General features: G+C 47.6%; 1 protein-coding gene across 7 annotated transcripts in view; it reads right to left on the minus strand.

The window, feature by feature from the left end:
• SZT2 (SZT2 subunit of KICSTOR complex) overlaps nucleotides 1-26623 on the minus strand; it is a 1033029-nt gene that overhangs the window by 24177 nt on the left and 982229 nt on the right. For all 7 annotated transcript variants that reach the window (XM_086953216.1, XM_086953214.1, XM_086953218.1 and 4 more), the window contains one exon: nucleotides 7784-7997. In XM_086953216.1, coding sequence (XP_086809342.1) covers nucleotides 7784-7997 — 214 coding nt within the window. The remainder of the gene's footprint in view (nucleotides 1-7783; nucleotides 7998-26623) is intronic.

A 26623-nucleotide genomic window follows, 5' to 3' on the forward strand; every position in this document is an offset into this window, starting at 1 on the left:
CTGAGATGTCTATGTACTGTCAATAACGCTGCTATTTGTTTCTAATAAAAATGTAAAAAAAAAAAAAGAACAGTCTATTCTTGAGAGGGATCCGTGTGCTCCAGAGTGAAAGTGAATTGCTGTTCCACTGGGTTGTGAAATCTCAGCACGTCTGTGAGTCTCATTGCATTTATGAATTCTCCCAACATGGATCAATTCGTTGCTACTTGCTTGTTGGGCCACCAGTCCATAGAGTCATCTAAGGTGCGGTTAAAGTCTCCCCCAATGCACAGAGCGCCGTCGGGGAGTGAGAGGAATATCTCACTCAACTCTGTCTTATGGCTTCCTGATGCCTTGGAGGACTGTATACACTGATAATATTAATCGGTGTCCCCTCTCAATTACCCAATACTATTACATATCGGCCCTGTTTATTGCTTCGGTGGAGTGTGTCTGGAAGGCTAATGGTTTTTTTTTACCAATATTGCAACCCCTCGGGACTCTGATGTGTAGTTGGCATGTGCCAGCAACTTGTAACCTCATCCATCTAGTGCCTTGCATTTTGATAGGTCATGAGCGTCTCCTGTAAGAGAACAATGCTGGGAGCATGTTGTTTTAGGTATTGGAGTACTACTTCTCTTTTCATTTTGTCGCCAGCACGTTGACGTTCCACGAGAGGAGCCACAATGTTGCTTTCTTCGGCAGAGCTGGCCTAGTGCTAGGTAGCGCATCTCCGGCTTGCCAAGTCGACTCCTCCATCTCTATTGATTAAGTATGTGTTGTCATGTTGTCCTGTCACTTGGGGTGTGTAGGAGGTATGTGTGTGTGCTCTTTGTGTGATGTTTCCTGTGCTAGGAAACAAATAATACTTAACGTTTGAACCTGGTCCCAACTTCGTCTCCTCTCCCTGCTTCCCTGCAAAGTGAGCTTCAAACTGCCCACCACCCCCAATTGCAGAGCGCCTTCAGCACCAAAAGACATTTCTAACTAACTTTGTAGAGGAAGAAAGCTACCGCCACCCTCCCATCCCATCTACGCAAAGTTTCTTTAATCTAGTCCAGCTGCTCGTAGTATGCACTTTTGGTCCGTACTATAATTTTTGTTAGGGTTTATCGAGCAAAGGTGGTTCGTCTTGGATGTTCCCTTCTTCTGTCAGGTGCTGTGGACCCTTGTGTTCTCCATTTCTCCTCTGACTTTAGCATCTCCCACGTGCCTTGGGTCCTGAAGATGTTCTCAAACCATCTAACCACTCCCAGGCTTCCTCCACCATTTTGAAGCACCATGTTTTGCCCTCAGCAGCGACTCTTAGCCGGGAAGAGTATGGCATATTTGATATTTTGTTCTCTCATTACTTTTTTGACTTTCAGTAAGGAACAACGCATCTGTTGGACTTTGAGCGTGAAATCCGCGAAAAACTGGACTGTCTAGTTCTAACATTGTATTGGTGGGGCACTTCGGGCTGCTTGTAAGATCACGTCCCGGTCTCTAAAGTTGAATATTTGCGCAATGATCGTGCGAGGGGGAGAAGCCGGCCGCTGCAGGGGGGCCGCACCCTGTGGGCCCTTTCGACTGAAAAGAATCGTGATAGACCTCTGGGCTGTAGTTGGTTTAATATTAAGTCCTCCACAAAGAGGTCTGTGGCTGAGCCTTCCACTTTTTTGGGTAGCCCCAGGAGGTGGCTGTTATTTTGCTTTGAGCAGCCCTCTGCGTCCTCAAGCCCGACCTCAAGTTCCGCTGTTGACTTTTTAAGTTAAGATACTTGCGTTTTGAGAAAGGTGGTTTCTGTTTTCAATGCCTCTGTTGTGCCATCCATGTCTTTAACTTTGGCCCCCATATTTCTCAAGTCAGCTCTCACCAGTGTCAGTTCTGAGTTCATCGTGTCAATTTTGCCTTCCAGCACCGTGCGCACCCCTTGTATGGCCGCCATCACATGTCGGAGAATGAGGGCCTCTTCTGCCATTGAGTCAGCCGTACCTTGCAGCGCCTATTCTGGAGCTCCGTCCTGAGTTTGAGCTTACTCTCGGGGCAGTGTATCTTTCTAGTTCCGTCTGGTGTGCGGCCTTAGGTCCTTTCCCTCCTGTTAGGGTGTGTTTGTGTCTTTTGTTTTCCCTTTACCCTTTTTGCCGGTGTCTCTGGTTCAGGGAGCGGTGTTTTCATGGGTGGGGCAGTACCCTAGTCACCAGCGCCAGCCCTGGGAATTTCGTTCACTCTGTGGCCTGTTGGTTTTCAGGTGCCTCGTCCCCGCTTCGCCTTAGCCTGTGGCAGAATCAGGGTGGGTCAGTTCTCTCTTCTTTCACCCTTCCTAAGAAGATGTCATGTGCAGCCTGGCTGTCTGTTATTTCCTGCAGCATTCCTGTTATACAATACTGTGTTTATTTTCTGTTACTGAGTATGCCACTTTCACCCTGCCTAGATCTCCAATTGAGGCCTTTCTGCACTTGATTGCTCTGCTAATTCAGTGGCAGAATCCGTTGCGAGTCTCTGGGCCGCCCGCCACATGTGTCTCCTCCAATTATGCAGACGGCTGCTCCCAGTCTTTTCCTCTGTTTCTCCGGCTCAGTAAGACAGCAGAGGGGGCGCAGGGGGGACGGAGAGAGGGGGCACCAGATATTACAGCTTACATGTCCTCGAGCCCTTACCTCCATGCAGAGGTGCTCCGGCCTTGGTAAGGATCGCCACCCCCAGCGAGTCTCTGCCTTCACTTCGGTCCCCAACCCAGCTCCAGATTGAATCTCGGTCGCTACCGTTGGTGGTTGGCTCCGCCCCCGCTCAGCCTCCCGATCTCGTGGACTGTTGCTCCCCAGTCGTGTGTCTTGTCACAGCCCGAGCAGCCGGGCTGTGTCCAGAGTCAACCCGCCTCTCGGCCTCTGCCGATTCTCGATCCCGCCGCTTTGTTTCGTCTCTGGAACGGACCTCTCCAGCTCCAGGTTAGTCGATGGGTATTTATTGGTCAGCTGGGAACTGATTCTTGTGGCGGATATTTGGGATGGGGGATTAGAGTCGCTTCAATGAGCGGCCATCTTTGTCAGCGGTCAGCCACGCCCACCACATTTTAATTTTTAAATAGACACATCATTGTCAAAAATCCCCTGGATAATTTCGAAGATATGAATTTTTAAATAAACAATAAATCATAGATTTCATTTAGTGCAATAAATTACTGTAATCTACAGAGACTTGCAGTTTAGGGTTAGCCACAAGTAACTTGAAAATGGCTATAAAGGCACTGAGATTAAAATCAAAAATTGGTAGAGCTAACAGCCTCATGTACAGTATTTTATTACGAGTCTGAGAGTGAAGAGAGTAGTTGAAATACGGTTGAGGTTTCCCATTGATATACGAATCATTCAGAGCTGTGAAGAGTGCGTTTTTAGAAAGCCCAGCAACGTCTGTCTGGAATGATACTAGAGTGATTTGACTTTTTATTGTTTTTTTCCACATTGATAGGGGGATGGTTGGATTAGTGAGGGAGGTGACTTCGATCTTTAATGTGGAAATAGCGAGATGCAACTGTTTGTGCCAAGGAGAAAGTTAATCCGTGAACACAGCTTGCAATTGTTCTTTCATAGATTGTGCTGGAGCTCGTACAGTGTGAATGTTGAATTTAATTAAGTCTCCCAGACAGTGAAGGTCTGCGCTTGCCAGGCCCAGCTCGAGTCTCAGCCTCGACCTCCTTGCGTGCTGCGGAACAGAAAATATTTTCTTGTAGGCTTTTATTTGTAGATTTGCTAAGAATGCATCCATTTTTCCAGGGAAGGCCAAATGGCCATAAGACACTGCTGGTAGTAGTTTGGCCCGTAGCACCCTTAGAATTGGCTCGGCTGTTGGGCTGTGCATATGACGGTTCAGGCGCCTCAGGCTATGTATAATCCCCATGCCCTTAGGCCTTAGATGTCTAAGGTGAGATGCCTGATTTGCCTTTTCATTGAACCAAACTTCTAAATAGTTATAGCTGGTACAGGTCGCTATATGTAGTCCCCCTGCTCGCCAAGAACGATTTTTCTTTTTTTTTGTATTTCCCAAAGGTCATAACTTTGGTTTTTGATTCGTTCATCAGAAGATGGCTCTTTATGTTGTACATATTAAGGGCAATGAGCGATTTTTGTAATCCAATTTTTGTATGGTCCATAATAATATCATCGGCATATTGCATTATCTGTAGACGTGTCCCACCCAATTTTGGGGCGACCAAGGCTGCACCTGCCAGTTCTTCAGGTAAATCGGCGGTGTAAAGATTAAATAATAATGGAGCTAATACGCAGCCTTGTTTTAGACCGTTTTTAGTTGCAATTTTTGAGGATAGTGTTTTTGCACTTGTTTTGATCCTCACCCAAGTTTTATAGTGCAAAGAAATCAGAGCTGAAAGAAGTGGAGATGGTATCCCCCAAGAATTTAATTTGTACCATAGCGTCCCTCTGTTGACTCTGTCGAATGCAGCGCTGTAGTCCACAAAGCAGCAAAATAGAGGTAGCTGGTTGGCCAAAGTGGCTCTCCACGACAAACAGGACAGCGCTGTTATGTTGTCTGTTGTGGAGCAGCCTGTTCTGAAGCCTGACTGGGTGCGGGGCAAGATATTATTTTCTGTAACCCAGTTTTCAAGTTCCGCCAGTAAAACACGGGCGTAGGCTTTAGCTTCAATGTCCAACAAAGCTATCAGTCTGTAGTTAGCCAGGTTTGAGCGATTGCCCTTTTTATAAATTGGGTGCAGTATTGAGCCCTGCCAGGTAGATGGAATTGTGGCTGTAAGAAAAGCTTGTCCAAAGAGAGGTGTGAGGAGTTCTGCCCAAAACTGTCGAGATGATTTAAAAACTGCTGCATTTGGCCCTGGCGCCCCGTCGTTCTTCATACGACTAATGATCTTCATTACTACGGCTACAGAAATATCCGGACCCTGGGTGTTTTCATAGGATAGTGCTTGAGGCAAGGAGGGAGTTGGCAGCTCCCCTGCCCCACTGCTGTAGAGCTGATTGATGTGATCCGCTCATACATTCTCGGGTACCCCGTTCTCTTTAGTCTGGCCACTGTTCCTAAGCCCGGAGGATAATGGTGCAGGCAATTATCCTGTCCCGCCTTGACTACGGGAACTCCCTCTATCTGGGCGCTCTGGTAAGCTCTGTCAAAAAGCTCCAGGTCACCCAGAACGCGGCGGCACATCTCCTCCTCGGACTTCCCCGAAGACATTCAGGCACTGCCGCCATGAGAAAACTGCACTGGCTTCCCATACAGGCTAGGATAAAATTCAAGGCGATGTGCATAACTCACAAAGCTATGTGGCAAACAGGTCCTGCAATGCTCTGCTCCCTAGTCACTCCGTACCACCCTCCTAGATCATTACGTTCCAGTACAACCTTTCTAGATTCAACTAGAAAAATCAAACGAGCTAGGTGGGGAGGTCGTTCCTTTTCGTGGAACGCTGCCTCCGATTGGAACTCTCTGCCTCTCACTTTGCGCAGCGAACCGGATCGTCTTAAGTTCCGCAAAAACCTGAAAACATTCCTCTTTCAGTAACACTCAGTATGGCGTCATTCCCCCCTCCCGTCCGTAGCGCTATGAGGCCTCCGGGTAGAAATGCACTTTATAAAACTCCATCTTATTTCATTCACTTTCATTTCATTGATGTATCTCCAGAATGGGGCCAGATTTTTTTCATTTAAGATAGAAAACGTTTTAAGCCGGGCTTCCTCTACATTCTAGTTCCAGGGTCTAATTGTGAAACGCCATAAGAATCAAAGTAGAGGCCCTGATGCAAGGGATGCAGGATTTTGAAGATGCTCAAGATTGCAGAGCTGGTATCGGGGGACTGCCTGTGGCCACCACTTGGTCCATGAACAAAGTGGGTGATTTTGGGCTCACGGTCAATGCCCCTTGAAGTCTGGGTGAAGTCCAGTTGCCACCGGTCTCCAGTTAAAGGGATAACAGTGGTTCCCTTTAACTGACAGTACATTCCTAGCTGGGTGACCAAACTGCCCTTTGATGACTCTCATGGGCCCAGCAGATCCGGGTGCAACTTTTGGAGGTCGGAACTTATCCCCCAGGCTGCACTTCGGCTGTGAGTGGCAACCAGGCATTATTGGCAACCAACTCTCAAAGACAGGCTTCTTCAGGTTTTATGGCCCTGTGGCTGTAACAGGGAGCCATCCAATAGACCCCTGGTGTCACCTTTTCTGTCTGGGGCTTGGGACAACTTTTTCCTGAGCGGACACCACAGGCATTTGCAGCCCAATGTGCAACAGGTCTTTGGTGCAGCCTCTCTTTGCGGGCTACAGGGAATAGCTGGGCAGTCCTCTCCAGTACAGATGAGATCTGGGGTCTGGGTGCCAGAGGTGCCACTTTTATGTGTGTTTCTTGCCCTCTGGCATGTAGCAACTACTAGCCAATGGGTAACCAGGTCCGCTACTGCCTAGTGAAGAATCTCTGTGAAGTGTGTCACCCAGGTAGCCTATAATGCACCACTTTGTCCACTGCAACCCTTCTCTTGGTGTGTGTAGCTCCCTAGCCCATCCCATAGGTGTGGCTAGTTGGGGGCTACACACCGATGGAAAAACTTGTTTGGCTTCCCCCTATCAGTCCGAGATGCCAGCCTGTCTGCTACAACAAATGAGCAGTCCCTCTTGAGTGTGTCACCTTTGAAGCTCACATTTTGGGCTAACAACCACTTTGGTAAGCCTGTCAGGAGAAGGCCACAACTATTCCAATAGCACATCCTTTGAATTCCTTCCTGAGAGTAGTTCACACATCTCTCCATGAGAGCAGAGGGCTGTCTCGAGAACAACAGTTTGTGTGCAACTTTAAACAGTCACTGGTAAACTTTGGGCAACAAAGTGGTAACTTTGTAAAGTTGCCATTTGTATATCTTAAATTAAATTAAACTTGGGCAACAAGTCAGGTTTAATGCAATGAATCATGAAGTATCTTGAGTACTCCCATTCAGACGTTAGCTCTGCTAAGTTGTCAGCCTGTAAACCTGTATTCGTCAATGGAGTGAAAAGCCTCTTCACAGTAAAAACAACAAGGCAGGGTTTTTACAGCCAGGACATGTAAAGTTACTAAAGCATCTTTTTAATATAATGCACCCTGCCTTTAGGGCTCTGCAGGCCTGCCTTAGGGATGGCTAATAAATATTAAAAAGGAAGGCTTGGGCTCTGCCGTGACTTTAAATGGAAAAGTCCAGTTGACTGTTGAAAACTGCTCTGCCAGACAGCAATGGCGGAATGGGAGTCATGATTTGCTTTGTCACACCAGTGATGGCAAAATTAGTGGTGCAGTCCATGAGGAACACTTTAACTTACAGGCCCTAGCGGTACAATATACAAGGGATTAATAAGTAAGTTAACGTATGTCAATTGTGGGTGAGCCAATTAGACATATGCTTTTTAAAAGGGTCAGAGTACTGGCACTGAGGCCTGTTTGGCAGGTCTCAGTGAACATACAACTCGAAAAACCAGCAGCATCAGTCTAAAAACCTGGGGGTGATCATGCACAGAGGGGCATTTCCTTATAGTTAGTGATATGCATTAGTGCTGTTTTTAAATGGCCCACCGTCTCTCTCATCAATACCTGAGGGTCTTCTTGGAGTGGAAGGTGAGACAGACCTGGCATGCAATGTTGTTGTTGTTCACCGTTGACACCAATAAAATAAAAATAACATTTATTTTTTGGACTTTCGTACATACTCAAGTGCTCCAACACAATTCTTTTGTAGCTTAAAGAGGGTATTGCAATGCTAAACCACGTGTATTCTTTGTAGAATAAATACATAATTAAGAAACGGTGGTACATTTTTAATTACATAAGTAACTTGTACCTTGAAAGACATGATTGCGTCCAAACTTGGGTATGTCTGGATGCTGGGCAATGAAGTCCTCCAGGAAGCTGGTGAGGTGGTAGCCCTGGCGCAATGTCATGTGGGAGCCCAAGAGGTACTGGTGCACAATCCGCAGGTGGAAGTCATAGCTAAATGAGTGGACATGCATCAGATCACGCACCTTGTCACACTCCTCAGTAAAAAGCATGGAGAGCTGGAGAAAGGGCAAAAGGTGGATATGGTAAAGGGATAGTAGAAATATGGTGCTGAAGGACATATACAACCGGTGTGAGCATTGGACATAACTTCATTTAAGTATTACTCGGAATGTCTTCCTCGGAACATTACCTGCATTATCGAGCGCCCTTTCAGGATATTTAAAACAGTTAGGAAGAAACAGGTAAAATTATAATACATATGATTTCAGACATCTGCAATAAGGAGAGAACATTGTATACAAGAACTCCTTACACCACACACCACTTTCTAATACTGCCTTCCCAAATACAACCTCTGGATGTTCCTGCCTCCTAAGGCTGAATGTCTAGATGCTCCAATCCTCCCAAGACTCAACCTCCACATATTTATCCTCTTGCAGGTCTAACCACAAGATGTTCCTTTACAGGTAAATACCTTTCCAGATGCTCTTACCCAGAGAAATCCCAACCATCAGAAGTTCTTGCCCTACTATAACAGAACTGCTAGAATTCCTGTTCTTGTAAGGTCAAATCTCCAGATTTTACGGCCTTACTAAGAGCCCACATACAGTTGTTCAAATTCACAGTCCTTAGGTGTTCCAAACTTAATAAAACTTCACCATCACTAGATCTTCAGAAATTCCAATGGCTGAATGGTTAGATGTTCCAGCCAAGTTCCTAATGATCAGCATCAAGATGTTTCTGACCGCATCAAGGTTAATTGTCAGACATATATCTATGCAGCCAATTTTGTTATGTGATGCCCATATTTCTCAAATCCCCACCGACATCGTCAATATTGACAAAGTATTACCTTTAAACAAATAGAGCACAGCGCCGGATAAGTGTGGGTTGGGGGGGGGGGGGGGGGGAGGGGTATTTTCAGGGCTGGGGGGGTTGTGGTAGTTTTCAGGGCAGGAGGGGTTGGGGTTGTTTTCAGGGCTGGGGTTCAGGGTAGTTTTCAGGGTTTGGGGTGTCGGGTAGTTTTCTGGGCTGGTGGGGGGTCGGGGTAATTTTTAGGACTGATGGGGGGACGGGGCGGGGTAGTTTTTTTAATAAGGGGTTAGGGTGTTAGGGCTAAGGGCAGCGGAAGGGGACAGCATAGGGAGAAGGGGTAGGGATAGTGTTTGTAAAGAGGCAGGGTTTTAGGCCTCAGGGGGTGGGGAATGAGCAGTTGGGGCAGTTTTTAGGCTAAGGAGAGGGCATGGTAGTTTTTAGGGCTTGGGATGGAGGTCAGGTAGTTTTTTAAATTAGAGGTCAGGGTTTTAGGCTTAAGGGCAGTGGAAGGGGTTGGGGTAGTTTTAGGGACAGCGCAAGGGTGGTAGTGGGCAAGGTGGGAGTGTGCCGGGTTGGAAGGTTTTGGTTGTCAGGCCAGGTAGGAGGTTTGTAGCTTTGGGCAGGGGGCAGAGGGGGTCCCAGTAGGGGCGATCTCAGCCACGCATAACCCTTCATACCCCTTTACCCTTCATGCCTTTACAATGAAATTGCACTGTAAAGGAATGTGTGGTTAAGACGCATTTGTAGTTCGGGCTGGGTGGTAGAGGGATGCATGGTTTAGCCATGCGTGCCTCTATCATACAACCTCTCTAAACCCACTTTGGATAACTTGTCCTAGATATTTCAGGTTGTTGCGCCTGACGGCACCCATATCTGCTGACCCTTAGTATTTGCACTGTTGAGCCGTAAGGAGTTTGATGGGAGCTATGGACTGGGTGGAGGGAGGGGGGACAAGAAGGGGTTTGGAAGGGGGGATTGGGTTAAGGGAGCGGGGAAGTTTTTCCGGGATTTTCCTAGTTCTACTCTTTCCTTGGTACAGTGCATTTTCATCCCAGACAGGTTGGACACTACTGTTATTGCCAGTATTACATTGACCATCATGCCTCCGTAGTGGATTACTACTCGTATCTGGTGTGACCAGACTGCTTATTGTACTACATTTTTAAACCTAAACCCATTTTGGAGGGCAGAGTAGCCTCCACGCCGGAGATCAACCCCAAGATGGTGACCACCTTAATGAAGTTTCTGAGGGAACCCAAGAAGGGAACAGACAGGTCTTGGTGATCTTGCCAAGACAAACTATTGGATGTAGTCGGACCTCTGCCCAAGATTTTGGGCATGGCAGAGGATGTGAAAGCATACGGGTCCCTGATTGCTCCTGAGGTGCTGTCCAATTGAGCTCAGAGGGCCATAATTGCATTGGGGAACACAAATTGCGCAATCTCCACTGAGCAACGTAGGTCCTTACTGATCAAGATCGACCCCAAGATAGGGGAGCTTTCGACTTTGGAGGCAGGCTCCATAGCTGAAGGTAATCTGTTTGGAGATCCATTTATTAAAGAATTAGGGAAATTTATGAATACGCTCACATCCCTGGAGAAAGCCCAGACTTCTATTAGGTGCATCTTTATGCCACATGTTTTGCTGGTTGTGGTAGAGGGCGCTCGACCGGCTGTGTTTCCTACCAGCTCTCCTCCAGAGGTGGTGACAATGGTAGGATCCAGCAAAATGTGGCATCTTCTACTCCACCAGAACTTATCCCCAATGTCAGGGGACAAGAGGAAGTGTCAATGGTTCGCACAATGCCCCACAAGTTGAGTGTACAGTACTCCAGGGGAATACGATTGGGAGGCAGGTTGGGAGATTTCTCCCATAACTAGCGGACCCTTACCTCAGATACATAGGTACTCCAATCCGTCCAGGGGTTCCAGATAGAATTTCTGGTTCTCACACTCAACCGGTTAGTCCTGTATCATTGACCTTCCCTCCAGACCAGTCACCAGTGAAGTAGTGTGGCTCACTGGTTAGAGGCGGCAGACCCGAGAGCAGAGGACGGCCCGGGACCAGGGTTCGATTCCCGGCGCGGCAGGTTTCTGGACCAGGGTCAGCGGACTCGATAATTCTCTCGCCTCGGTGCCCACTCTGATCAGCGATCACACTCGGCAACTCTGGGCATTAGCTTGCCTCATCTTCACTAACGGCCCCACTAGACCGCCGGGGATGCCTGGTCTCACCCTGGAGATACCCATTAAGGGACCATCTCTCAGGGAAGCCAGGAAGGGTTTCGCAGCGGTCGAAGCGCGGAGATACTCCCCCGGGAGTGATTCTAGCGCTATATAAAACACGCAAATTAAAAATTAAATTAGTAGATGCAGAGATTCTCTAACTTGTGGACAAATGGGCCATTGTTCATACTACTCTTCATTCCCATAGGTTTCTCAGCAATCTCTTTCTCATAGAGAAGAGGGACGGGATACCGACCGGTTATGAACCTGCAGGAAGTCCACGAATGGTTGATATACCACCATTTCAAGATGAAGGGTATCCATCTCCTCACGGATCTCTTGAAGTCTCAGGATTGGATAGTCCACCCGGAATTCAAGGATGCCTATCTTACAATCCATTTTTTTCCTCCCCACAGGCGATTCCTCCAATTCCAATGGAGATTACGGGTATTCAAGTTCACCTTCCTACCCTTCGGACTGTAATCTGCTCAGAGGTGTTTCACCTATGTTATGAAGCTGATGATCTAACACCTATGGGCTCAAGGAGTCAGGTTAATAGTCTATCTCGACTACATCTTAATCATGAATCAGTGCCCCACACGTCTCTCCCAACATCTGCAGATGTCTACTGATCTGCTGGAGTCTCTGGGTTTTGTGATCAACAAGGACCAGTCATCCTTGACCCCCCTCTCAATCCACCCAATTCCTGGGGTTTGTGGTGGACTCCATCAAAGCCACCATCAGTCTTCCCTCTTGCAAACTGACCAAAATAAAACACGAACTCAGACAAACTCTGTCCAGGTCTTTAATTACCATACACCACTTAGCCCGCGTGGTGGGCCTGCTCTCATTGTCAGTTCAGGTGGTCTTTCCAGGTCCTTTCCACTACAGCGTGCTATAATGCCTAAAAATCTATCATCTACGACAAGGCCTCCCCTACTCCCAATCCATTCCCCTAATAGAGGAAGCGAAGGAAGAACTGCAATGGTGGATATCCCACATGGTGCATAGAATGGCCGGGCGACCTTCCGCTCCCAACCTGACCTGGTCATGGAATCGGATGCCAGTGGCTCGGGAGTTTGCTGCAGGGAGGTTTCTACAGGAGGAAAAGGGTCATCATCGAACAAAGCCTTAACATAAACTGCCTGGAATTAATGGCAGGTTCTTTTTCGGTGAAGTGTTGGACCAAAGACTAGGCTCATTTTTGTGTCCTTATAAAGATGGACAATGTAGCCACAGTTCGGTACGTCAATTACTTTGGGGGCACAAGATGAAGGGCGCTGTTGGATCTGGCCTGAGGCCTGTGGAATTATTGCTTGACCAATCACATAGCCCTTTCGTGGAATATCTTCAGAGTCAGTACAATCAGGTGGCTGACTGGTACTCTTGCTATTGGCACGACACCAGTCTTTGGAAACTCCACCCGAGGGTGATTCAGGCTCTCCAACAGAAGTAGGGTCCTTTCACGATCAACCAGTTTGCCTCGCGACTGGATCACCAGTTGGAGAGGTACTACAGTTGGTATGCGGTATCAACCAATACTTTTCTCCAATACTGGAGTATGGAGAAGGGATATGCCTTTCCTCAGTTTGAAATGATTATGCAGCTGTCCACTCAGGTACGTCAACGGAGCGCTGACTTGGGCCTGATCACCCCATTATGGAGATCTCAAGCTTGGTCTCCAGTTTTGATGGAACTTTCTTGGAATTTTCTGATACCTCTTCCCCTCTTTCCGATTCTCCTTTAGAATCCCCAAGGGAATCCTCACTATCTGGTACTTTCACTGTCTCTCTGTCTCATGACATGGCGGATTACATGAAACAATGGAAAATCCTGGGAAATTCTTCAAAGGCTGCAGCCTTGCTCACAAGAGCCTAGGCGAATAGCACACAAAAGTGATATTGCTCCGTCTGGTCACGATGGCTCAGTTGGAGTCATCAACGCCAACTGGATCCCGTGGGGGTAGATGTTGTCTGTATTTTGAATTTACAGGAGGATTTGGCTACCGAGGGTTTAGCTTACTGGTCTTCAGCTGGCCACAGTTTCGTGGATGGACATCAGGTAGGAGAGCAGCCCCTTGTTTGTAAACTTTTCAGAGGTATCAGGTTGTCTATTCCTCCAGAACCCAGATATTCTCACCTGTGGGACGCTAATAAAGTCCTTCACATTTTTAAATCCTGGCCTTTTAATACATATCTTTCAAGAAAACAGATATCGGCAAAACTTGCTACCCTGTCATAAAGTGTCAGATGTGAGAGTACTGGACTTGACACAGAGTATTTACCCCAGAAGGGGGGGGTTTTCAAATGTCTAGACATATGAAACTTAATTCTATGGCAGGACCGGAGGCGAGGATTATGCTTTTTCTTTCTTTACTTTACCTAACAGCAGCCATTTTGAAGTCATTAACAACAACAACTATTCCCATGATACATCGGGAAGATGACAAAAACAATAGAGTCCACGTCTAGAGCACCTCCTGTTCCCTGCTCCAATCACGGCTCCCCGAGGTGCTGATAGTCCTTCCTCAGTGCCCAGCCTTACTCTTTCTTTGCTGCTGCAGCCAAAGATAAGTCATGTATATATTTTCTCTCATATTTCTAGCATATGTGTTGCATTTCACTTTGTTTTGCTATTTTGTTGTATTTGACTGATCCTGTGTTATGGGTCCACACCGATCCCAAGACCACACTCAGAGGCACCCTCCTCTACCGACCACCAGGATCCCGTGCACAATTCACTGAAGACATCACTGATTTTATCACCCCACACGCCCTCCCCTCCGAGGAATACATTCTACTGGGAGACCTCAACTTTCACCTGGAAAAGAGCAATGACAGCAACGCCACCACCCTTCTGGATAATCTCGCCAACCTCGGACTCAAACAACTTGTCACTACCCCCACCCACATCGCAGGTCACATACTCGACCCTATCTTCACCTCCAGCAAACATGTCTCCTTCAGTCACACCACAACTCTACATTGGACGGACCACAGCTGCGTTCACTTTAGCTACAATAAAACCACAACTCACAACCATCCTCAACCTACTCTGCGAAGAAACTGGAACAAAATCACCATCGACCAGATCTCCTCATCGCTTCTTCAAAACCCCCCTGTCCACTCCTCAAACCCCGACCAAGCAGCCATTAACCTCACCCAATGGCTATCCAACAGCGCCGACATCCTAGCACCGTTGAAAAAACGCCAAATCAAGCTAGGCAGCAAGAACGCCTCCTGGTTCAACGACGATCTTAAGAAATCTAAGAAACTCTGTCGCTCCCTCGAAAAGGCCTGGAAAAAAGACCCAAACACCAGCACCAGGGACGCCTTCAAAAACGCCACCCGCACACACCACCAACTAATCCGGTCTGCCAAGAAAGCCGCACTCAAAGACCGACTAGATAACAATGCCCACAACAGCAAGGAATTATTCAACATCGTTAAAGAGTTTACCAACCCCTCAGCCAACTCCAACGACATCACCCCCTCTCAAGCCCTCTGCAACTCCCTAGCTTCATTTTTCCACAACAAAATCGCAGACATCCACAACAGCTTCGACAACCGACCCGGAGACCAACCCACCCAACCCTCTGCAGGACCTTCACCCCCCTTGAACATCCTTAATGACTGGAACCCAATCTCCACTGAGGACACCATCCGCCTGATTAACTCCATCCACTCAGGATCCCCCACAGACCCATGCCCTCACCACATCTTCAACAAAGCAGACTCCATCATAGCACCACACCTCCGAGACGTCATCAACTGCTCCTTCAACTCCGCCACCTTCCCGGAAAGCTGGAAACATGCCAAACTCAGCGCCCTTCTGAAAAAAAACACAGCTGACCCCACCGAACTCAAAAACTACCGCCCCATCTCGCTCCTTTCATTCCCGGCCAAAGTCATCGAGAAAGCTGTCAACAACCAGCTCGCCGCATTCCTCGAAACCAACAAATCCCTCGACTCCTCACAGTCCGGCTTCCGAGCCAAACACAGCACTGAGACCGCCCTCATCGCAGCCACAGACGACATTCGAACTCTACTGGACAATGGAGACACAGTTGCCCTCATCCTCCTCGACCTCTCCGCAGCCTTCGACACAGTCTGTCATAGCACCCTATCACAGCGCCTCAGAAACATCGGAATCCAAGGAAAAGCACTGGATTGGATCACCTCGTTCCTCACCGGAAGAACCCAAAGAGTCTGCCTCCCACCATTCAAGTCTGAAGCCACTGAAGTGATCTGCGGCGTGCCACAAGGATCTTCACTCAGCCCCACCCTCTTCAACGTATACATGAGCCCCCTCGCGGTCATCGCACGCCAACACAACCTCAACATCATCTCATACGCTGATGACACTCAACTGATCCTATCACTCACCAAAGACCCGAACACGGCCAAAACCAACCTACATGAAGGAATGAAAGAAGTAGCCGAGTGGATGAAGCACAGCCGACTAAAACTGAACTCAGACAAAACAGAAGTCCTTATCCTAGGTACCTCCCGCTTCGCCTGGGATGACTCTTGGTGGCCAGAGGCCCTTGGAAAAGCACCCATCCCGACGGACCACGCACGGAACCTGGGCGTCATCCGGGATTCTTCACTCTCCATGTACAGACAAGTCAACGTCGTTTCATCATCCTGCTTCAATATTCTTCGCATGCTCAAAAAAACATTTCGCTGGATCCCCACCGAAACTAGAAAAACTGTCACCCACGCTCTGGTCACGAGCCGCCTGGACTACGGAAACACCCTATATGCCGGTACCACCGCAAAACTCCAGAAAAAACTCCAACGCATTCAGAACGCTTCAGCCAGACTCATACTAGACATCCCGCGTAAAGACCACATCTCTGGTCACCTGAAAAACCTCCACTGGCTCCCCGTCAATAAAAGGATTACTTTCCGCCTCCTAACCCACGCTCACAAAGCACTCTACGAACTTGGACCCGATTGCCTTAACACACGACTCTCCTTCTACACCCCCTCCCGCCAGGTACGATCCTCCAACGAAGCCCTTGCTACTTTAACTCGCATCAACAAAACCACCATGGGAGGTAGATCCTTCTCCTACCTGGCAGCTAAAACCTGGAACTCACTTCCCACTCACATTCGCCTCACTCAGAACCACCTAGCATTCAGAAAGCAACTTAAAACTTGGATATTCGACAAGTAATCCCCCCACCCTTCTTCAAGCGCCTTGAGACCTTCTGGGTATGTAGTGCGCTATATAAATCATTTGACTTGACTTGACTGACTTGACGGGTTACGCAATATTGCTAGCTTCTGGGGAGTTTTGGCTCGATTTCTCCTCCGGTATTTCAGCGCTTTCGCGCTCAGATCTTGTGCTTCCTGCGCGCGTTGGCGGTTCCACCACGCGCGCCATTTCTGTGCGATATTGTTCTGCTTGTGGCTTCATTAGGAGTCTTCTACAGTTTCCTTGGTTTCTGTGCAGTTCCTGAACGAGTCAGCTGCTACTCGCGGTGTGTGCTGTCACCACTAGAGGGTGCACGTCTGCGTCCTCCGCGCTGCTGTGCGTTCCATATATTCTGCACGTTTGAGTTTCGGGTCGCACAGCAGCTTGGACCCTCTGCCTGTCTGTACATCGATTTACGGTCTGTTTTCTGTCGTTAGGCAGACATTTCTATTTCACTCCCCCTGAACGCCTGCTTTGTAGGTCAGTAGATTGTTGGAAGACGGTGTAGGACTGTTGTTGCCAGTCTCGGGGGTCCGTTGTTTAGGCCTTTTTTTACTAACGCTCATAGGAGTCTGTATTCGCAGGTGGAGACCAGCTGGGGCCCACTCTTGGACAGACTGCCCATTCAATATTGCACCAGGGCTAATGGGTCCCAGGCTTGTCCGGAACTAAAGCTTTGCTTGCTTTGATTGCGGCTGTCACCCAGCCTCCCATATTGCGGAGCTTTCCTCGCCTGACAGCACTAGTAGCCTATGGGACTTTTTTCGCACCCTCATTGACGAGGTGGTGTGTGTAATTCTTCTGTTATGGAGTCCTACGACCAGAGTACTTACCTGGATGACCAGGATGGACAGTGGGAGGAAGATCCTCTTTCAGCATTGCAGTGGGACGAAGATTTCTACGATGCTGTAGATTCCTCCATTCACAAGGCGGTGGAGCAGGCAATGGCTACGTTGGAAGATCGTCTTTCACGCAAAATAGAACTGGCCTGCAACATGTTGGTCAGAGCAGCTCAATCCAATCTAGATTCTCTACCTGCCGGCGCTGCTGCCACTGATCCTCAGCCGCCTCCCGCGAAGCGGGCATAGGACGCAGGGGTGCATACGGACACCTTCGCCCGCCTCAAACGGGCTTTTTTAGCTAGCAAGCCCTCTAATGTGGCTGCCACTCCTAACGACTCTGCCAATGGGACCGATGACGGGGCCGGTCCTTCACGCTCCTGCATGCCTTCCCAACCAGTGCCTGCCACTTCTGGTCAAGGCGTGGACGAGCAGAATCTTTGCGCCGATATGCTGGACCCAGATGACATTTTGCATCCTTGGTCTTCCGATTGGGCGCCCTGTGACAAGGTCGCCCAGTATGTCGCCAGCCGCATCCGACAGCCGCAAGAGGCGTTAGTGCGCCCTTTTTTGGAGGGGAAGGTGGTGGCAACTCCCGATATTGATCCGCGCAGGGCGACGTTTTTACAAAAATTCATGAAGGACCCCAAAAAGGGCATTGGTAGTTCTTGGCGGGCTTGTCAAGACAAGCTCTTCTGGGACCCATCACAAAAAATCTCGAAATGGCTGAGGAAGCCAAGTCGTTGGGTTCCTTGATCTCTCCAGAACATCTCTCCTCCTGGGCCCAGCGCGTAGTAGTATTTCTTGGAAATGCTAATTGCGCACTGTCGATGGAGCGACAAAGATCCCTATTGATAAAAGTGGGCCCCAAGCTAGGTGATTTGGCTGATTCAGAGGAGGGGGCCATCGCTCAGGGAGGCCTCTTTGGTGAGCCCTTTATGAAGGAGCTAGGGCGCTTCGTGAATACGTTCACATCTTTGGACAGGTCTCAGACTTCTATCAGTAAGGTCTTTGCTCAGAGGGGCCGGTCGAGGCAGGGGCCGCTCGTCCAGCCGCCCTAACCAGCAGAGAGGAGGTTCCAACCAGGCGTCTTATCAGGACCAGGTCAGATTCGGAAACTTCTACCCTACGAGGGGACGACAGGGGAAGAACTGTGGTGGTAGAGGCGGCGGCGTCTCCAGTTCTTCCAGTGAGTGTTCTCCCTTCTTCCCACCTAAAAGTGGGGGGCCGGCTGGCGCATTTTTTTTCAGGCTTGGACTTCTGTCACGGGCGACGCATTGGTTCTCCAGACTGTCCGAGGTTTTCATATAGAGTTCCGCAGAGAACCGTTTCAGCGGACTCCGCCGCGTCCTCTGGTATTCTCGTCGGCAAGCGTTGGTCGACCAGGAGGTTCAGTCTCTTTTGCGCAAGGGGGCAGTCGTGCAGTCAACTTACCACGCTCGTGGTTTCCGCAGCAATCTTTTTGTGGTGGACAAAGCGGATAGGGGACAGAGACCCGTCATCAATTTGCGCGAATTCGAGTGGCTGGTTTACAGACACTTCAAGATGGAGGGAATCCATCTTCTTCACGATCTTCTCGGACCAAACGACTGGATGGCACCGCTAGACCTCAAGGACGCGTATTTGTCTTTACCAATTTTTCCTCCACATTGGATGTTCCTGTAGTTCTTTTGGCTGGGCCAGATGTACGAGTTCACCAGCCTCCCTTTTGGTCTATCCTCCGCTCCTTGGTGTTTCACCAATGTTTTGCGTCCGGTGATCATGCGTCTGCGTGTGTCCGGGATGCAGCTCATAGTGTATTTGGATGACATTTTACTCATGTCACAATGTCCCGCGACTCCGTCTCGTCAGCCCCAGACAGCGGTCAATTTACTGCAGGGCCTGAGCTTTGTAATCAACTAGTCAAAATCCAAGCTGGTTCCGTGCCAGCAAGTGATCTTCCTGGGATTTTCCATCGATTCGGTCACCGCTACTCTCCAGCCTGAAAAATGACAAAAATCCGTCACAAGCTGAAGAGGGCCCTTGCCCAACACCATCTTTCTCTCAGGCAGACAGCCCGCATTGTAGGTCTTCTGTCAGCGTCCATCCAGGCCATTTTCCCAGGTCCTCTCATTACAGGGCCTTGCAGCGCCTCAAAGGGCGACACCTTGCAAAGGCCTATCTTATTTCCAGAAGGTATTCCTCCATGCGGAGGAGATCCAATGGTGGCTTTCTAACATGGAGGCCTGGAATGGACGTGCGATTTTCGGTTCAGCGCCAGATATCGTTATCGAGTCCGACGCCAGCAGATCAGGCTGGGGCGAGCGATGTGGCGAGGTCACAACTGGAAGTGTGTGGTCCCCTATGGAGAAGCAGTTGCACATCAACTGTTTGGAACTATTGGCAAGGTCGTTTACGATCCAATGCTGAACAATTGACTCGGTCCGTTCTTGTGTTCTGCTCAAGATGGACAACATCACGGCTGTCCGGTATATCAATCATCTGGGGGGGCACGCGCTCGAAGGCTCTCTCGAACATGGCGGCAAACTTTTGGATGTATTGTCTTGACCATCAGGTGTCGGTGACAGCGGAGTACCTTCTGGCTCGGGACAACCAGATAGCGGATTTTCACTCTCGACATTTCCACGATGGGAGTCTTTGGAAATTGCATCCGGGGGCTTTTGCAGACCTTCAGTCCCTTTGGGGTCCGTTTACAGGGACCTCTTTACCTCTCACCTGGATCATCAGCTGCCCAGGTTCTTCAGTTGGAGACCGGACCCTCTGGCAGCACAAACGGACACTTTTCTGCAGGATTGGCAGACCAAATAGGGCTATGCCTTTCCCCCGTTTGCCATGCTCATGAGAGTCTCAGCCCAGGTTCGACGCCAGAAGGCGGACGTGGTTTTTGTCTCCCCAATTTGGAGGTCTCAAGTTTGGTTTCCGGTTCTTCTGGAACTTTCTTGGGATATTCCAATCCCACTCCCCATCCCCCTCTTTCCGTCGCTTCTGCTCGATCCAGCCGGGGATCCTCATCCATTGATAGAGCAGGGGTGTCTCACCCTCATGGCATGGAGCATTACAGGGGACACTGGGCGGTCCCTGGCCTTTCAGGAGCAGCTGAGAGATTCATGTCCAAAGCTTGGGTCGACGGCACGGTCAAACGCTATCGCTCCACCTGGAGGAGGTGGCATTGTTGGTGTCTGCAACGGGGTCTCAATCCCGTGGCAACAGATATAACCTCTGTTCTGAATTTTTTGGCCACTCTGGCGGAGGAAGGCTTGGCTTTTAGAACTATCAACACTTTCCGTCCTGCCATTTCTGCGGGTCACACCGTCATTGACGGGTCACCGGTAGGTGAACACCCCTTGGTTTGCCGTCTTCTTCGAGGCATTCATCTCTCGCTGCTTCCTGAGCCCCGGTACTCTCAACTTTGGGATGTTAACCGGGTTTTAAACTTGTTCCTGTCATGACAACCACATCGGTTACTCTCCAGGAAGGAGTTGTCGGCAAAATTGGCAATGCTTCTCTGCCTTATTTCGTGCAGAAGGGTTTCGGATGTCAGGGCCCAGGATGTTACCAACCGGATTTTTTCCCCCACGGGGGTTACTTTTACGATCTGCAGGCGAACAAAGTGCGGATCACACTATTTCTTATCCGGCATTCCCAGATTCTCCGAAACTGTGTGTGGTGGCTTGCCTCAAGGCATATCAGAAAATGGCGGAGGAGTTTCGTCCTCCAAGGGAACGACAATTACTCATTGCGCTTAGGAAATCTCATAAGGCGGTTTCTTCCCCCACCATTGCCCACTGGGCGAGGTGGGTCATGCAAGAAGCTGGCACTGATCTTCGAATCTTTGGTGCTCCTTCCGCCAGAGGAGCGATGGCCTTTAAGGCGTTTACCCTGGGAGCTCGTCTGGAAGACATCCTGAATGCAGCAGATTGGTCTTCAGACTCCACCTTTAAGCGGTTCTATTTTAAACCGATTATTGATATGGCTCACTTGGTGGTGAGCAAGCTTTAAAAGAGCATAATCCTCGCCTCCGGTCCTGCCATAGAATGAAAAATTTCCTAGCTAGCGTAACGGAAAGTTTCAATACTATTAAGGAATCAGAGGCAAGGATTATCCCACCCACGGTACAAAGCCTTTTCGTTCTTGCCCTCCCGCGTATTGGAGTAAGTAAAAGGTTTAATGCTTTATGATAGCCATCTGTTATGGGATCCTGTTGTTCTGTTGCCTGGCAAGCTCAACTGCTTTATGATATCCAACTGTTATGTGATCCTTTGATCTGTTTTGCTTGCAGTCTAAGCCTTAGACATGATTGTCGCTTATGTTCTGTTTTGTGTTTCAGGAGAGTCGGGAAAACAAGACTCTGGGCTGGCTGACCTACAGCAACGAAAGAGGAAGGCTGGGCACTGAGGAAGGACTATCAGCACCTCGGGGAGCCGTGATTGAAGCAGGGAACAGGAGATGCTCTAGACGTGAACTCTATTGTTTTTGCCATATTCCCGATGTATCATGGGAATAGTTGTTGTTAATTACTTCAAAACGGCTGCAGTTAAATAAAGTAAAGAAAGAAAAAGCATAATCCCCGCCTACAATTGAAACTTTCCGTTATGCTAGCTGGGAAATGTTTCATTCTAGGATTGTGCAATACCCAGCTTTCCCAGATGTTCCAAAGTTGTGTGTGGTTAAAACCCAGACCGAAGTTATTCGCCCTCTGGGCGAACAGCAACTGTTTATTGCACTTACAAAGCCTCCGATAGCTGTTTCTTTCCGTACCATTGCCAGATGGTTCAGATGGATTTTGCATGAAGCTGGAATTGACGTTACTAAGTTTGGAGCTCATTCTGTATGGGGGTCTATGGCTTCCAAAGCTTTCTCTTTAGGAGCTCGTTTGGAGGATATCCTTAATGCAGCAGATTGGTCCTCGGAATCTTACTTTTAAAAGGTTTTATTTTCAACCAGTAAAGCATCTGACATCTCTAGTGGTGGAAAAGCTTTAAACTAGCCTAATTCTCACCTTAGGTCCTGACACAGAATGAAAAAATTCGAAGATATCAGAAAGGAGTTTCAATTCTCTTACGGACTAGGAGGTGAGGATTAGCCCATCCTTATTTGAGTGGTCTCAATCTTTCTATCCTAGGATTATTGTATTGCCTGTGGTTTGAATACACGTCATGATTATGTTTCACTGGATATTATGGTGGTAGTGTGCCTTTTCAATTTGCTGAACACTGGACTATTGTGTTGTGATATTGTTTCCTTTGAATTTGCCCTTTGCTTTTTTGTTACCTTACATCAATTTTCTCTCGAGAGGCAAATAAACAGAAATTATTTTGAAAGGATTTGGCTATGTTCGCAGAAAGAAAGAGTAGTATAGTGTCTCTACAGGGGTGGGTAAAGGACTGACTCTGTTCTGATTGGAGAATTTATTTGTTTTTAATTCCAATGGACTGATAGGAAATTTAGTTGTTGCAGTTACATACTTAAAGGGTTGCTGGTGAATAAAGCAAGCCTAATCCTCGCCTTCTAGTACTTAATAGAATTGAAACTTTCTTTTACTATAGTTGGGACATTTTTCATTCTCGTACCTCAGCAGCCCTCCAAATTATCACTGCAAATGAGGCACTTTCTTTCGTGGGTAGCCTATATGACGAGTCAAGCTGTATCTCAGGGGAGATATTAAGCCCTTCGATGTTTGGAAAATCAAAGTATACCATATCGTTATAAGAGGTGAACAAGTCGTCCTCATCAGCAGGAGTATCATTTGGTGCATCCTCCTGCGGCAAAGGTTCAGAGGCGGTGGGGGAGAGGGCAGGGCATAGCAGTTAGGATCTTTTGTTTTCCTGAAGGAGGGGATGTCAGGTGAACTTTGGGTTTTTGCCACAGGAGTTTCCCAAATTGCTGTCTTTGTTACCGAGTTTAAAGTAATTTTTTCTATATGTTTTGTGAGAATGGAGAGATAGCCTTGGGATCAGAAATCTGTGTAGGTTCATGCCAAAGAAGCTATTTCTATTTAAGGTGCTTCTCTGAAAGATCAAATTAATAAACCTTTATATAGAGAAGTGAATAATATGACCCCAGGCACTATGCATCCAAACAATCGAGCTGCTCCGACATCGGAGGCAGGTCAAGTTAAGGGCCACCTTCCAATAGTGTCAGATATTGGACATAGCAGTGTCAAGGCTTAAGGGCCTTATGCTTTTTTGTGGGAATGAATGAGTTCAAGTTCAGTTAGTTTTGCGATCTGAGCTAAATGGAGCTCCACACATTATTGGTATTTTATTGTCCCAATAATATTTTGCTGAATCAGAAGCAGCAAGGAATGTGAGGAGCCAATGTAAAACAGAGAAACAGACAACAAATATTAGGGACCAAGTAATAGCAGTAACAAGATAAGAATGCATGGGTCTGGATAGAGGCATACCAAAGGCAAATACAACCAGCTGAAAAAACAAATCTTAATTTATTAAACAACATCAATAACAGGCGAGCGTTGATCCAACTAAAGAAAATGAAGACAAACTGCTTTAGAAGATAGGCTACTTCAAGCAGAACATGTGAGATGAAAAAACATCCCTGTGAGAGGACGATACCGAGCAGTGTCCAATGAACACCAACGAGCACAAGATCACAACAGGACACCCCAGTGGGCTCATCACCTCAATTTGAGGTGGACTCATAGTGAATAGCAAGGAGATAATCCAACCAGGGAAAGAGATGCCATCCCCTTCACAAAGGTTCCACTGCTGTGAAGACCACTGAGCTGTTTCACAAAAAGAAAATGTGTAATTCTTTCTTTTGCCACCCTTCACCTTAACCCTCTCACACCAACTACCCAACCATGAAACGTCAAAACCCAGATAAGCAGCAATGCTGCCTCAAGAGGGAGTGACCTCTCTGTAATTTACCACCCAGATGCAAAAGCGAGAACCAAAGAGGAGAGAAGTGGAAAAAAATCGATAGGAAGCAGCATGGAGGAATGTATCAGACAAGATGCTGCATCAGCACTGACCAAAGAAGGGAGTAAGATAAAGGGAAGACGGGTACTAAAGGAAATGTGTTAATCAAACCAGCCATTCAATGCTTAAAAGACCATCACGTGTTCATTTCAGATCTCACATTTGTGGTACATACCAACATTACAGACAACATCAATCATGACTAAATTGACCAAGTCTCCTTAAAAACTCATTACAACACTGAGCAAATCTCAGTAGTAATGAAAAATGTAATAGCACGTCTGGTGGCTATACTAATACCTCTTTGTGACAGATTACAAAATGGAGAATATCCGTCTGAAAAATGCAGTGTGGTGATTTCTCATTTTGGAGAATTCCAAAACTGCCTATATACCTTCTTCACAAAAAATCAGTAATTTTCATTGGGGAAAACAAAACTCAGCCCGGTTGAAATTCGGAGGGAGGGGAATCACTACAAACTTCTTCTTAAAATTCCTCAAACAGAATTTGTACAAATACAAAAAAAGTATGTGCTAAAATGAAACAAAACTGACTGCAGTGGTCTTTTTCTATGTCCACCACAACCAGGAAAGCAAGGAGCAGAGGAGGATGGCGTCAAAAAAGTTAAGACACGGACCTTTTGAGCCCTACACGCCACTCGGTGCAACTCTGGTACAAAGCACATAATCGCCTTCAATGCTCAGATCTTATCACGCAGATGATACCATTATGGGACTCGCACAGGTTGGGTTCTTTGCGCAGCAGTAAGGGGTTTCAAGCCTGGGACAACATAGGTATCTCAGTGGTAGGAGACCTTTGGAAGAAACGCAAGGTGGTGGACTTCTTTCCTGCAAACCAATTACGATATGGCGCAAACGGAGCGGTTTAGATATATCCAAATTCGACATGCATTACAAACAACCATTCCCGGCAGTGACAGACCTGCAGGAATCCACCCCTCTCGAGGATAGGTTACTGACGGAACATATGTCGTGCAAAGCGACATCCTTTACATCTAAGCTTAAGTTGAATTGGTCCTGTGTATTGGTGAATTCGATGACTCGGAGTGGCAGGAGGCCCTTTCCTCCCCACGGGAGACGGCTACCCCCTCCAGGCTCAAATTAGTCCAATTGAAAATATTGCACCGCACATACTACACCAGAATGGTCCTTTACAAGATAGGGAAGTCATCACATGGGTATTGTCTGCGTGGATGTGGGGAGGAGGGAACATTCTATCATACTATATGCGACTGTGGTCGGGTGGCAATGTACTGGACTGCTGTGATGCGCACCATCTCCCAGACCCTAACTGTTTCCCTACTGCCAGATCCCTGGCGCTGTTTGTTAAATATATGGGAAGCGACTGATCTAACTCATTGTCAACAGGATTGGGCTATGTTGGGTATGATGATGGCGAAACGCAATATTGCTAGGCTGTGGGGTTCTGATGTACTGCCTACGCTAAGGGACTGGTGCAGGGACATGGATGAAGCTATGGTGGCCGAAAAAGCAGTATTTGTCCACCGTGGATGCCCTGGGAAGTGGGAGCAAATATGGGCTGCATGGAATAAGTTCAGGGGTCATATATGCGAACCCCCGCGGCTGGACGAGGATGAGGTTACCTCAGATTGAGAGTTGTATTTATGTACAGGTACGCTGTTTTATGGCTGCATCCAACCTACTGGAATTCCTACTGTTTGATGGTGCTATACTGGATGGACCTGACTGTAAAGTGATGTATTTACTCGATTTGCTCTATGATGATCAACTGTATGTCTAATCGCCTACCATGTTCAATTTATTAAAAACATGTTTTTAAAAAAAAAAGTTAAGACAATCAAAGGATAGTAGAGGAAAAGAAGTGGGAGTCAGTGGCGGGGGACAAGACGAGAGAAGCAAAGAGATGGTCTCATCATCACGTACACTGGAGCAGCAAAACCTAATTTCTTAGATTCAGTGTACATTTCCCACATTACAGAGACCAAAGGATGACAAATTTGAACTAAGTTTAGAAAGGGTTTTATAAGTAATGTCATTTAATGACCCTAAGACAGGAGATGAGAGTGTGATGATGGATCTGTGGGAGGAAGATCATATCTGCTAGAAAGACTTGTTAAAGGAAAGTAACTTGTTCTTCTAATCATAACTTTCCCCCATATACTCATCATCTTAAAAACTATTTAAACAGCAGTAAAAAGGTAATGGCAGTAGATCAGAAGATCACTCAAAAATTGTAGAACAAACAATGCTAAAGTACTGCTTGATATTGCTTAGTACAATCGATATAGGAGCTCAATGTTATTTTAGGGTCCAAAAACCGACTGAATCTCTCTTGCTCTCTAGAGGGACGAAGCAAAGCAAAGAATGATGGAAAGGTGATAGCCAACCCGACATAAAATAGGCATAACTACTTTCAGTAGAAGCTTGGGTCCTCAAAAAACAACTTCTACGGGAAGGAGGAGATATAAAGTGGATTAACAGGATGCGTCTGAAGCTCACTGACACGTCTGACCAATGTTATGGCAATGAGAAAGATTACCAGTCAGATGCCTCAAGGGGCATCTGTGTAGTGACCCACTGAGGCATCAAAGGGTTTTGACTATTGAGGAAACAAATATTTCAAACCTTTTTAAAATCTCATCAGGACAGGTGATTTA

This window comes from Lissotriton vulgaris, chromosome 1_2 (genome assembly GCF_964263255.1).
Source record: "Lissotriton vulgaris chromosome 1_2, aLisVul1.2, whole genome shotgun sequence".
NCBI lineage: Eukaryota > Metazoa > Chordata > Amphibia > Caudata > Salamandridae > Lissotriton > Lissotriton vulgaris.